This window comes from Macrotis lagotis, chromosome X (genome assembly GCF_037893015.1).
Source record: "Macrotis lagotis isolate mMagLag1 chromosome X, bilby.v1.9.chrom.fasta, whole genome shotgun sequence".
NCBI lineage: Eukaryota > Metazoa > Chordata > Mammalia > Peramelemorphia > Peramelidae > Macrotis > Macrotis lagotis.
Window position 1 is genome coordinate 554757110 of NC_133666.1, and position 14406 is coordinate 554771515.

The 14406-nt window shown below is 43.6% G+C and overlaps 1 protein-coding gene across 10 annotated transcripts in view; it reads left to right on the top strand.

Moving 5' to 3' along the window:
* VPS13B (vacuolar protein sorting 13 homolog B) overlaps positions 1–12094 on the top strand; it is a 1326809-nt gene extending 1314715 nt beyond the window's left edge. For all 10 annotated transcript variants that reach the window (XM_074200569.1, XM_074200570.1, XM_074200573.1 and 7 more), the window contains 4 exons: positions 2344–2520; positions 5118–5220; positions 5708–5957; positions 11588–12094. In XM_074200569.1, the coding sequence (XP_074056670.1) occupies positions 2344–2520; positions 5118–5220; positions 5708–5957; positions 11588–11836 (779 nt within the window). In that variant the 3' untranslated portion in view covers positions 11837–12094. The remainder of the gene's footprint in view (positions 1–2343; positions 2521–5117; positions 5221–5707; positions 5958–11587) is intronic.
* The last annotated feature ends 2312 nt before the right edge of the window (positions 12095–14406 follow it).

Sequence of the window (14406 nt, forward strand, 5' to 3'; positions counted from 1 at the left end):
AAAGAAAGAAGTTTGCATGGATTAAGAAGTCATAAAAACCTTTTAGAGGCTCTAAAAATGGAAGAGTACATTTATTTAAAATCTAAAGTTCCAGGTTCTAGTCTATGCATAGCTACATTAAAGTTATGGGACCCTTGGCAAGCAGTCTGTCCTTTTGGAATCTGTGAAAACTTTGGAATAATTAATCTGGATATCTTACCAATTATTATTGCATATTATAATATTTCATCTAATTTTATTATTAAATTAACCATAGATCTTTATTTTAGTTATTCTTCATAGAAAACAGTCATAGCTCTTTCATATGCCCAACCTAACTCATTCCAGTGACACAGGAACTGTTTATAGCTTTGGTTATCCTCAGAGTAGAGCTCCAATGTCTAGTTTCTTAAATACAAACAGGTATTCAAAGTGAAACTTTTCTTTGATCTTCTGTTTTCTTCAGACACTGACTACAGCAAAGGCTGTCATTACCATAGTTTCAATAAACTACTTCAATATCCAGAAAAGTAGACTCAAAATTATGGCAAGACATAACTCAGATGCTCTCCATGCAAGAGTGAGCTGCCAAATCATAAAGAGAGCACTTTGTGAGTGTAAAGGTGGCACCATCACACACACACAACTTCTTAGTGATTACCAGCCTAGTTATCCCCCCTTCCTTGGCACCATGTGTCTAGAATGCATAGATGAATTGAGGACTCATGGGTGATGTGCAAACAAAGGCTGACATGGCAGTCTTAGCCTGTTCACCATGACCTGGAAAGAGTTAGACCTCTTAGGAGAACGTACAGATGTTCCTCCCCTATTAACATCATCTAACTTAGTTCTACAACTAGCAAATTATTTACTTTGCTTTTATATACTCACACTCCTCTCTAAAATAATAAGAAATAAAAACCGATTCCAAAAGACTTGTGCTGTGCTCCAGGAATTTCTCTGCTGGAGCTGGGCCCGTAGGAGACTGTGACCACATGGAGATGGCTGTGATTTGACAAAACAAGGGCAAGGAGCAGTTTCCTTGGCGGGTGCTTTATACATAAAAAGAGAAACCGGATGAAGAGAGCTTTCTACATGTAGGGCTAGGGGCAAGAAAAAGAAGTCACATGAAGAGAACTCCTTGTAGGGCTGGGGCAAGTGCTCGGAGGGGCCTCTGAGAAGAAGGATGAAGAAGAGGCATCTTACTAAACTGAGACTGGATGATTCTTTGCTACTTATTGTCCTGAGGTTTTATACACGTTGAAATTTCCACAAGGGATGTTTTCTATTCTCGTTAGTCTAAGTAGATTTGTGTTAACAATATGAAACTGTCATAGATTACCGGGAGACTTTGTTTTCTGGCCCACATGAGTATTGAGCAAAAATTTTACGGGAAATTGACTGCTGATCAGGTTTTTGTGTTTCCCAAGTAAAGAAAAATATGAGCTTGGATAGCATTTAATTAACCTTAAGGGAAGTACTTTCTGTCTGTCATGATATCCAAGTATATATTCAAAGAGTTATTTTTATTATACCCAAAGATATAGAGTGGTTATCAACACTTCTCCATCCACTAAGACTAATGGATAGACCAAGGGTTTTCAACAAGAGATAAAAGAAATTTCCTGAGTGGCAGTTGGCAAATACTGGTTTGGTAGAGCTCAACAAGTTCAATTCTTATTTACCCAGTAAACTAACCAACTGCCAGACTTGCAATCATTGACTCCTTAATATCTCATCCTAATACCCAAAACCATGGGTTGGAATGAAGAGAACATTGGACTTGGAATCCAAAGACCTGGGTTCAGGTCTTGCCTTTGATACTCACTACCCACACTGAGTAGTCCTGTGACTATGGGGAGGTCATTTCATCTCTGTGGGGCTCAGTTTCCTCGTCTATAAAGTAGGACTAATAAATAATCCTTGCAGAGCGGTTGTGTTTCCCTCAAAGCACTACACAGGGATGAGTCATTCCTGGAAAGAACAAACCATCCTAATGGGCATCCTCCTCTCCCTGCCTCCAAAACAAAGTAGCCTAATTGCATGGCAAGGGTGGGTGGTGTTTGACAGAGGGGCTTGTCAGGGGGGCCGCTATCCTTTTTGTTGGACTGGGAACTGAACTCCAGTGTGTCAGATTGCTGTGGGCTCAACCCTCTCCGAGAGTTAGATCATTGGGAAGGAGACAGTAAAAGCTTAAGTTAAACAAAGCCAAAATTGTGCTCAGATCATTGGTCTAGTGAAGGACTTACAATGAGGGTGGAGTTCTGTTTTCAATCCAAATAAAACCATGTTCCAGATTTAAGGTTTTCTTCTGTTCCAGGGATTTAAATCCTCATTAATTATTGGTGATTTTTGTTGTTCCAGGTGCAATTGCTGGTATTGTAGACCAGCCAATGCAGAACTTTCAGAAAACATCCGAGGCCCAGGCATCAGCTGGCCACAAGGCCAAAGGCGTTATCTCCGGTGTGGGGAAAGGAATCATGGGGGTGTTTACCAAGCCCATTGGAGGAGCAGCGGAGCTTGTGTCACAGACTGGCTATGGTGAGTTCTGCTTCAGATAATTTGTATGACCAGTGTTGTGAAGCAAGCGCTGCACTTGAGGTCGCAAGGCCTGGGTGCAAATCCTTTCTGCCACTGAAAAAACAAATGACTTCTATTTCCTTAGACCTCAGTTTCCTTCTCCATAATTTGAGGGGACTGGAATGCCCCCCGCCAATATTCTGTGATTTTAACCTGAAACATGAAGTTTCAGCTGACTTGAAGATGTTCACATGCAGAAGAGCTACAAATAAACAGATGCACAGGGGCTGCCTTTCTCTCTGTTTCACCTCATCACACTAACTTGTGTGAAGATATTTTAGTTTCATGGAATACCAAAGAAATAGAATTATATTCACCATAAAATCCTTTTGTAGATCCAGACTATCACATAGTGATTTCAGCCTACATGCCGCTGCTGAAGTGTTTTATGATCCATTAAAAGCCTGGTCTTTTATCAGAAGTAACCAGTAAGATGCATGTGTGTGCCATCCGTGCCCACAACACCCCCCCCAGTTTGTGCATTTGGCACTGAGGGTTAAAGAGCAGTGTTACAGCAGGAAAAAGAAAGAACAATGACTTCCAATGGGAAATTTGCAGGAGGACCCCTTGGAATTTCAGGGTTTCCTGAGAGGGAATTGGCCCAAGGGGTATAGGCTCTGGATTTAGAAGATGCTCTCACTTAAAGACTGCCCATGGAGGAAGAATCCCCAGTCCAGACCTCACTCACTGCAGACCTGTGGTTCTAGGAGCTAGACATGAGAGTTCATACTGAAACCTAATTCTCAGATCTGGGCATAGGAACATCAACTTGGCCTGGAATTTCATTCATATTAAGAATTCCCAATGAGGAAAGTTCCTCTTCTTCTGCAGGTCATTCCCCTGCTCTGGGAATGTCTCAGGGAGCTGCTTAGAGCATTGTGAGGTGGTAACTGGCTCAGAGACTTTCTGATTTTCAAGCTGCTTCCCTATCCACAGGCCTTCCTGCTTCTGCTTCTGCTCCTAAGAACAAGAAAAAATAGAGAGCTGATAATGATGTTCCATCAAAGGAAAATAGTTAAAGCTATTTGCATCTAGAATATCGGGGGGGGGGGGGGGATGTGAAAAGTATCTCCATTCTCAATTCCTGTCTTAAGGCTTGAATAATATTCTTAATAAGAGCCCTTTAAAGTGATTTTTAATCACTGCAACTTTTTTTCACCTTAACTGTTTAAATGCTGATGGCAATGCAGTCAACCCCAATTCAAGAACTATTCCCAGGTTATGAGAATCTTCTGCTTGTCTGTTGTTCCTCAGGTAAATATCGCCAGCAGACTTTATCAGGTTATAAAAAACACAAGACATACTTCACCACAGCTCATCATGAATCTCAAACAAATCTGACCCAAACTAGACAAACATAAAAATACATCTCCGTGATATGTGATGAACAAAAAATGAATGTGCATAGTTAGATGAACTCTCAGAATTGGAATTGTCTCTTGAGATCTTTTAGGGGGACCACACAGAAATCAACATATGGTCTCTTCTAGGCATCCCCCTCCCTTCTTCCTCCTCTACTCCCTCCCTCTCCTCTTTCACTCTCTCCATCTGTGTATCACAGTTTTGCTCACATAGAAATGGACAAAACTGTAATACTTACAACTGGAACTCTGCTCTTAGGGATTACCGATAACATAGACATTAAAAATTAAAATCTCTTTTCCTTTGGTGGTGCTTTAGTGAAAATAGATCTCCTTTCAAAAATGGAGGTTTTCTCAAACCCTCATGCTGCAGTGCTTTGTCAGATGCCTTCATTTGGACAGTTCTCATCCTTGCTGTGTATTTCTGAAGTCTACCTTGCAGAAGGCTAGCATCTCCAGGAAAGTCACATGGTCTCACTAGGCTTCCATCATTCTTGTAAAATTTTTATTATAGCACTGAAGTTTTTATAAACCACTAACTCTCAGCCTAATGACTAAGCCTCATTTATAAACATTTACAAGCCATCAGAAAGCACATATGCTGTACCATCTTCAGTCTTGAAAAGCTTATTTGGAAACCTGTGGAGCTACTTCTCGTAGCCTTCATTCGAAGCTGGCACTAAGAAGAGCCCCTTAGTAAACCAGATGGCCCAAGAGATCTCATAAATGTATATGGAGCCATGTTTAACAGATGGATTAAGTAACTCAACATTTAAATACAGTATCTAAGCAAACTCTGTTGTTTTTTATTATTATTTTACCAACCATGACACAAATATGGAAGTATTTTAATATTAAGCAGGAAGGTTAACAGTCTTGACATTTATACATAAATTGCAAATGATGTGTATGATTCTCTTCAGAAATGATCGCCCTCAAGAGTACTGTCCTTCCTCTAATTGCTAGGATGTGCCTGGATTTTAGGACTTCATATTTTAGTTTGTAGCTAATGCAAGATCACGAGGGTTAAGTGCATTGTAATGTTTAATGGATTATCTATACCCTCGCCTCCAAAGATGTGACATCATTTTGGATCTGTACTGTTTTATGACCTGCTCTAAACAGATGACATCACTGTAACATGGAACTGTTTTCCAGAAAACAACCAGTCAGACTCTCTTATTTCTCTCACCACAGGTATTTTACATGGAGCTGGACTTTCTCAGCTTCCCCAGCAGCGCTATTATCCAAGAGATCAGCATGCTGACCAGGCTCCAAATAGCCATGTCAAATACGTCTGGTAAAATTATTTAGACACTTGCTCATTTTTTACATTCACATTGTTTCTTAATGGGTCCTGGCTTGCTGTCTGACTAACAAGCCACCTCTCCTGGAGAGCAGGATGGAGCAGGGTCCTCGGGCATCTGAAACAGAGAGGTCTTCAGTGGCCCAAGAGAGGAGGCTACTGCCTCCGTGAGGCAGTCCATGAAACTCCTCTGTGCCTCCCACCATGCTTTTGAGAAGCCCTGACCCAGAAAACAGCCTTCCCCTTGAACTGGGGTCAAAAATAGCTTCCCAAGGGGTGTTTTTCCAATTAAAAGAGAAAATTACTGACCACTGGAGGCAGTCAGGAGAAGGCAGTCTGAGTTGTACAGCATTCAGAATGGAGGGGCTGTTTCTAAAAGGAGGGTGGAAAAGGTTAAGTCCTAAAAGTTGGACAGCAGAAAGCTTGAGTGAATTGTCTTGAACAGTCTTGTACTTCTCTCATTTTCATCCTTTTTAAACAGGAAAATGCTCCAGTCTCTGGGCCGGCCAGAAGTCCACATGGCCTTGGATGTCGTTCTCGTGAGTGGCTCGGGCCAGGAGCATGAGGGATGTTTGCTTTTGACATCCGAAGTGCTTTTTGTCGTCAGTGTAAGTGAAGACACCCAGCAGCAAGCGTTTCCCATCACCGAGATCGACTGTGTCCAAGACGGCAAGCAGAGAAACCTGCTGAAGGTGCAGCTCCAGCAGCCCAGAGTGGCTTGTGATGTGGAGGTGAGGATGCAGCTCTGCTTTGACATCCAGCCCACATAAGGAGCGCTCCATCCTTCCTGGAGCAGGCTCCTCAGGCCCAATTCCTCTAACCTAGCAAGCGCATTTAGACTCTGTGAATGTGAAGTCCCCTTTGTTTCCTCCTCAACTTATCTGTGGTTGAAGCTGTCACCAGAAGTGGCAGGTTTGGTGAGAGGAGGGTTGATGAAGGTGGTGGCAAATACCACCCCCAACCTCCATATCCCAAACCCAATGATAGGGAAAAAAAGGAGATTCAAAGAGGGCAACTAGATAGTGCAGTGAATAGAGCATTGGCCTTGGAGTCAGGAGGACCTGAGTTCAAATCCAACCTCAGATACTTAATGACCTGGCTGTGTGACCTTGGACAAGTCACCTAACCCCATTGTCTTGCAAAAGCCAAAAGGAAAAAAAGGGGGGGGAGGTTCAAAGCCCTGGACTCCAACCTGCTGGGACCCAAGAATCTTCTTACCCTCCCTTGGGTGTGCTCAAATGGGTAATGTTGGAGCTATGGCAGGCGAGAACTGAGGCTGTCTGTCATTCCCCGAGACATGTATAAAAATAAAAAAAGATGGCAGAAAGTGAACCCTCTGTTAATAGCTGCACCCTCCAAGGGAAGAACTTCCCTGTCCCATGTTTCTTCTCATACCTATATAAAAGGTAGATGAAGGAGCAGAAAAAACACGGGACCTGGAGCTGGAGTTCCCAGGGCCAGACCTCACTCTGCCACTTCCTGGCTACAGAACCTTAGACAGAGACCTTCACTTCTCTGGGACTCAGTGTCCACATCCCGATTCTCTCCAGAATGATCTCCAAGGTCCTTCTGTACGAATAATGTGGCTACCCCCCCCCACTCCATGTGCAGAAAGACTCTGGTACTTGTTGTAGGTGGTCTGGAGTGGAGGGTGTGCTTCTCTCTCTCTCCTGTGCATGAGGTAGGTGAGAACTGTTGTCAGGGCATTCATGGCTAAAAAAGTGTAGGTGTAAAACCAAAGCAAACCATGGCTCTGCTGTCCTCAGAGTTGAAGATGTCAAGCCAACAGGATGGTCTCTTTTTCTCTCCCATTCTACCACATTCTAGGGGTCAAAATCCTGTTAAGAAATATAAATGCCAGAGGCTGTTTCCTTTCTTGCCAGCCTCTTTGTGCTTGTTCCTGTTGGGAATTTTTCTGGGTCACCTTCTGTCTGCGTGGCTCTAAGGGTGCTGGGAAGAGGAGGTGAGCAGTGATCTGAGGACAAGCTCTACTGGTCTTCTTGTAGCCTTGCCCTCAAGTGAACAAGGACCTCTGCCCCTCCCAGGTCAGGGCATTGGCATCCAACCTCAACCTGATCTTCTGAAGAACAAGGCATCCTTTGAGCCCAGCTTCAAATTGATTTCTTCCCTGACCCAAAGTCAGTAGTTCTGGATAACAAGATAGCACCTGCTTCCTAAGTCCCAGTGACTCTCATTGGCTACTATTCTCCGGAGGAAATGGCATCCTCCTGTCTTCTGGAAATCATTTGATAATAGTCCTCATATTAAAGCCTGCTTCTCTCATACCACTGTTTGGGGTGAAGTTATCTGAGAAGATGGAAGCCAGCCAAGGACAGCAACTTGTAGATGTCTTGAGTTTCCTGGATCACCATCAGTCAGCCTCTAAACTGTGGCTTGGACCAAGACCACATTGCTGTTTGGAGTTGATGACTTTCTGGGGATAAACAGAGGTCAGATGTCCAAGCTGACTTGATTCGATTTGCCAAAACCATTAGATCCAGTTGACAATAAAGTGATGCTGATTTGGCTTCAGGACTTGGCAAGGGGAAAAACATTGTCTTCAAGCACTCCCTTTAGTGCTTACTGAGAAATCTCGGTGGGACTTGCTGGGGAATTGTGACTGTTCTGAGTTGTTTGAGAAACACTGCACTCAGGCAAGGGGACCAACGGAAGAGTCTCCATTTGACAGTGACTGAGTTGTCTCCACACTCCTCCAGGTAGAACTCCCTTTCTCCTTCCCTGGATGGGGGAGCTGTTGAGGGAGTCACCTTTACACAGGCTCAAAGGAAATGACAACTTAAGCTACCATCCCTGGAAGCTGCCCAGGTTCGTGGCCATCTCAGCTTCAGACAGTGTGGCCTACTTTCAGAAACCCTCAATGGTATGGCAGTGGAGCCCAGGGTCCCAGGACCCAGCTCCCAAACTTGCCTCGACCACTTAGGACTTTTGGAAACCACAGCTGGTCACTCCCTTCTCTGGGCTTCTTTTGTCATCTATAAACTGAGAGGACTGAATCCAGGATCCAAAACTCACTCTAGAATCCTATGATCCTAGGTCTTTATGCAACAGCATTTATTAGTCACGTGCAATATGCAGGCACTGAAAGACAGATACCAACTAGTTCCTGTCCTCAAAAAGAAACAATCTACTCTGGGGCTATAACATGGATAATAGAAAATATAGACAATATAAGCAAGGTAATTACTAGAGGTCAAGGGGGTACTAGCCACTGAGAGGAGGAGGAAGAGGAGGAGGAGGAGAAGGAGGGAATAGCATTTGAACTAAACCTTGAAAGAAACCAGGAATTGAGAATATTCCAGTCCAGGGGACCGAAACCAGAGACAATCGCCCCCGGGTCAGAGCCACTTTAGGCCTGCTTCAGGGTGGCTGCTTTAGGACATTGCTCATTTCATCTTCCCAAAGTATTGGGGCCCTGCATCCTCTGGGCATCTGTAATGAAGGACTAGAGGGTACACGCAAGCCTCAGAATGTGGACCGGGACTCAGCTTTGTAAAAAGAGTTTGTGGTTTAGGCAGCAGTGTAAGGAGCCAGAGGTGCTTCTTAAGCATGGGCTGGCATGGCCAGTGCTTCAGAAATAGATGGCAGAGAGTGGATGGGAAAGAGAAGAGCCTGGAGGCAAGAAGAAGGGATGAGAGCCTGAATGAGCGTAGCCAGAGGTGCTGCAGCTGTGAGGGGGAGAAAGGGGGTGAGCCCCATGCCCTGCAGAGATCAAAGGGTTACGTGAAAGAAACTTGACGTCACTTTATCTAGTAAGCAGTTGTGGATTTAGGAGAAGGTTGGAGAGATGAGGTCAGGAGAGTTCTTGGACTTTAAGATAATCGAATCCTTTGGAGTTGGTAAGATCGCCAATTGAGAAAATGTAGAACAAAGAGAAGAGGAGCAGGGTGGAGCCTTGGAGGACATGTGTACCTAAGAGCTGGGACTTGAGCAAGGCCGCAACACAGAAAACCGAGGAGTGGTCAGAGAGGCGGGGAAGAACCAGAGGCAGCAGGGTCATCAAGCCCTGGAAGGACAGTCTGCTTTGTCGGGAGTAAGGCTGACTAGCAGAATCAGGCTGCCAGGGGAACAGGCTCTATCCTGGCATGACACAAAAATGGGTGACACACAGTCCTCACCCACCACTAGTTGCTGCATTTTCTAACTTCCCTTGTGCCTGGTTCCATCTTCCCTCACTTGAGAACCCACAGAAAAGAAGCAGAATCGGCCCATGACTTCATGCAGTAAATGCTTCTCTTGTGCCATTAAGTTACCTCGGTCTTCTCTGAACAGCGCAACCTCGTTCCCCTGTGGAAAAAATCCTAAGTAACAGAATCAAGTGCTCTTCCCTGCCCCCCCCCCCAAGAGCCTCAGGCAGGAGAAGTCTGCGTCTCCTGCCATCTTGCTTCGGGAGAGCTGGCGTGGTGCAGCCTTGCCCTGGCCGCATCCCTGGCCAGTAGGCCATGTACCCCACTTCCTTCTGTCTTCTGCTTGCAAGACAACAGGAACTTTCATCTCAAGCCTGTTCAAAGTGGCTTCCTCTGCTCTGTCCCTTTTTAACTCAGATGCTGCAAAACCAGGCTTCCCTTGGATTTTGGAAGGAATTAATTTGCAGATGACATCATCTAGCATATTTAAATATGGAACAAGATTTTTTGCAAAACAGCCCTGGCTTTTCTTGGTCAGAGGTGCCATTTTTAGGGTAATAATTGCTTAATGTGCCTGGCACTCTGTGGATATCTCTTATGAAAGACTCCAAGTGAGTCAGGACAGGCAGTTTATTCGCTGGCTGGGTTCCTTTCACAACACAGGGGTTTCCTGTGCTGCTGTTCAGGAGAAGCAATTAAGCCTCAAGTCCACCCTGCTGTGCTCCCCAGCTGAAGCGACCCCCTCCCTGCTATGAGCGGCAGCTCTCCTCTGCCCCAGTCAGCGGAGGCCTCTTGTGTCTGCCTCGCTTTACACCAGACCTAGAGGTGAGGGACAGGACTGTGTTCCTAAGTCCTTGTTATGTCATCTATGTAAGATGGTCTGGTCTTTAGGACTAGGTGACATAAACTATAACCGCCCTCCTCCTCTCACCTCTCTACAGTGTTTAGGCACCTCTTGTATGGGTCATTTTTTCTTTTCTGCTTTTTGCTTCTATAAAATAAGCTTGAGTTCCCTGGGGCAGAGTCACTGGGCTTTGGGTTGGTTTTTGTTTTTAACAAGCTCCAAGGCCATCATCATCATTCCTTTGCTGGTTGGATCCTCCATATTTAAAGTTATGTGGCGGCTAGGTGGCGCAGTAGATAAAGCACCGGCCCTGGAGTCAGGAGTACCTGGGTTCAAATCCAGTCTCAGACACTTAATAATTACCTAGCTGTGTGGCCTTGGGCGAGCCACTTAACCCAGTTTGCCTTGCAAAAACCTAAAAAAAAAAAAAAAGACATCTTTTGGGGCAGCTAGGTGGCACAGTGAATAGAGCACCGGCCCTGGAGTCAAAAGTACCTGGGTTCAAATCGGGTCCCAGACACTTAATAATTACCTAGCTGTGTGGCCTTGGGCAAGCCACTTAACCCCATTGCCTTGCAAAAATAAAAAAAATAATAATGTTATGTGAACACAGATAATTAACCTAGTGGTCTAACCTGGAAGCTTCTACACACTATGCCCATTGTGGTGGGGCAGGAAAATCATTTATGGCTGGGTTATCTTCTCAGAATATATGTTAGAATCGGCCCAGGTAGTATCAGGGTTCCTCAACTTCATTTCTTTGAAGATGGGCCAGACTTTCATGAACTGTAAATGTACTTTGCATTTCCCACCCCCTCCCCTTTTTTTTCATAAAAATTTCCTTTTTCTCTGCCCAGTATTACTATTTTTTCTGGCTTTAAAGACTAATATTTATAAAACAGAAAATGTTGTTAGAGTTTGGTATTTATTTTTAAAGTTTCTGTCCAAAGCCACTGTTTTGAAAATGGTTGAGATTTCCCTGCATCTTCTGTCAGACTAGAATCATTCTGTACAAGCCGAGTCCTGAGTTAATAAGACCAATCAGTCTTGAATGAAGTAAGCCAAGTGAAGGCTTCTTTCTCCATTGTCCTTGGGCTCACTGGTGAAAGCAGCAGCAGATGTTTAATACAGTTAATGAGGAAAATGTGAGCAAACTGTCAGATGCAAACACGAGAGGCTTTATGCAGTTTCAGCTGCTCCCACTAAGATTGACGACTGTTCCCAACCCAGAGCTTTCCCTTTTCCAATGAGGAGGGTACCACTGTGGCCCTGTCTCAGAAAACGCTTTTCTCCACCTTAGAGAAATGGCAGAGACCTTAAAACAATGGAAGGAGGATCATGGGTCCTGATGGTTCTTTATTTTTCATTCTAGGTGGATGGTGCTAGAGAAAGGCTGTCTGAACAGCAGTACAACAGACTTGTGGACTACATCACAAAAACATCATACCATCTTGCCCCGATTTCTTCTTCCATGCAGACTCCATGTCCTGTGGTGGCCATGGAGCCCCTTCCTTCCACAGTGAAAACTTACAATTATCTGGTGGATCCAAATTTTGCTCACGTCTTTATTAGCAAGTTCATTATGGTGAAGAACAAAGCCCTGCGGAAGGGCTTTCCCTGAGTCTTGGGGGCGGGGGGAGATGTTTAGTTATTCATCTACCGCTTTTTTAAAAAAGAAATGTTGTCTGACTTATTAACACATGATATGAAACCAGGATGTTAATGGCAGCCTCATCGTCCTGTAAACTCTTCTGAGTCACTTCCAAGAGCCTTCAACCTGGTTCTGCTCCCTCCCTCTCCCCTGGTCACCCTTGGCCAAGACCCTCTCACTGTGCGCACACACACACACACACACACACACACACACACACACACACACTACAACATAATACAATCCTGTTAGCAACAACAAAAGTAACAACTTTAGAATGAGGGCTCCTTTTCCCTTAAAGGAGATGACAACAGGAATCTTGCACACAGTAGTGTTGTCATCACACATGATTATTTCTGCCCTGTAACTCCATTTGCAAAAGTTTCCATAGTAATTCAAGATTTATGATTGTTCCTTCAAAGACAGAGTGTGGTCAGACTGGAGGGCCAGGAGCTCAGCACTCCATTTGCAGCTCTAATTAGAAGCCCATGAGCCGGTCCCACCACCTGACCATGCCTCAGTGCCCCTGTCTGTCCAAGCAGGCTCAGAATGATTTGTGGGCTATTTCACTCCCAAGGGCCAAGTGTTCTGAGAAGCTGCTCAGGGCTTAGTCTTGTTTCACCCACCACCCCCCCCCCCCAATTGAAATGTTGATGTGGCTCTTTTAGTGACAGCTGCTATTTACACCTCCCCAACTTCAAAATGGCCTCAAATAATTAAAACATTTTAGGGCATTTTAGTCAATTGGTGACTTGAAGTGTTTTGGAAAATAAGCTGGAGTCTGCAATGTTTGTGTTTTAAGTATCTAAGTATGGTTGTCATGACCATTTTTTCTTTTCATTTGAAAAGCCTCAACTTTGCCCAGATAGATGAACTGTTAATCTTTATTGGAAGAAACAATAGTTTTACAAATCAGCAAAGTCCAGGTAGGTTTCTTTGTCACCGTAAACCACATTTCAAGATCTGGAACTCCCTTTGTAGCTCCCCTGCCAAAGGAATTAATGGATTTCTGATTCCTCGTTGAGGTCAAGAGGAGTTAGATGGGCTGTCATTAATTCTCACAATGACCTAAATCCAGAGAAGCCCCTTTGGCTAAGGAAGCAAGAATGAAAGAAAGTGCAGAAACATTCCCAACAGATAGGTTCCAATTGATTTTTTAATCCAGTTTCCAGAATGTCCGTTTTTATTTCTGAATAGTTTTTATTGAAAAATGCAGCTTCAGTTATCTCAGACTTGAAATTTGGTAGCCTATAGTTTTGGCTATATAATGTTAAATGTTTGGCAATTTCTTGTAGAAGATCATAACTCATTGCCTACAATAGAAGACACTATGAAAATGCATATTGAAGTCTTTATCTAAAGGCCACATTTTGTTAGACTTTTCAAGAACATGAACACAGCCGTTTCTAAAAACCAAGATCTAATATATAGTTTTTTTCAGAGAAATGTTAAGTTTCAAATCTGAATAATTTGTGCTGAATGTGAAATGGTCCATCCATTTATGAAAATTAACTTGTCTCGCAGTATGACAATTTTGTCATTTGACCTGAAGGATAACTATTAAAAAGATGTAAATATGTATTCATTCCTGAATATTTCATGGCACACAATTTAATACTGCTCATTTTACAAATTGCTTCCATAAATTGTAATATAAGATTGTTTAAAATAAAAGTATTCCTAAATGATCTGGTGACTTAATATATATGAAATATATATCACAAGTAGTAGGGTGTTTCATACTTCAAATATGACACAGTAGCTGGTATTTAATGCAAACTATAATGACTCATTGTATTGTGACTAAAACTGAATGCCCACAACCAGATTTCTGAAGTATTCTGGTGATTTTCATTGGAGAAAAGCATTATCAAACAAAATACCTATTATAATAGATGTCTCACCAATATTTCATTAAGGAAGGAATCAAAAACTAAACCATGTCTCAGTCTCCTTTGCTGCTGCTTCTTCCATATCTCACCCTCTACCCGTGAGTGCCACCCCCCATCTCTGCCCTAGATTCCCTTTTTGCTTTATATTGTCTTACTTAATGACCTCATCAGCTCCCATGTTTCCATCTTGCACATTATTCCCAGATCTAAATATCCAACCCAGATTTCTCTGCTGAACTAGTCTCACATCATCAACTGCCTCTTGCACATCTGAAACTGGAAGTACTATAAATATCTCAAACTCATCATATCCAGAACAGAACTCACTTTCTTTTCCCACAAACCCTCCCTTTTCTTGAACTTCCCTATCATATTGTTTAGGGCCCCACTATCCTAATAACCAACCTCTTAACCTCCACATCTCTTGCCTATATCCCCTTGTTACCATTTGCCCAGCCACAGGCCCTCATCACCTTTCAGCTGCCCTTCCCATAGCCCAGGACAATCTCCAAGCCTCAAGAGTCTCCTCACTCCAACCCATCTTCCAGTAAGCTTTTTTTTTTTATGATTTTTATAACCTGGTCCTCCCTCAAACCTTTCTGAGATCCAGCAACACTGGAAAAGGAACACAAAAGTAGGAGAGGCCGA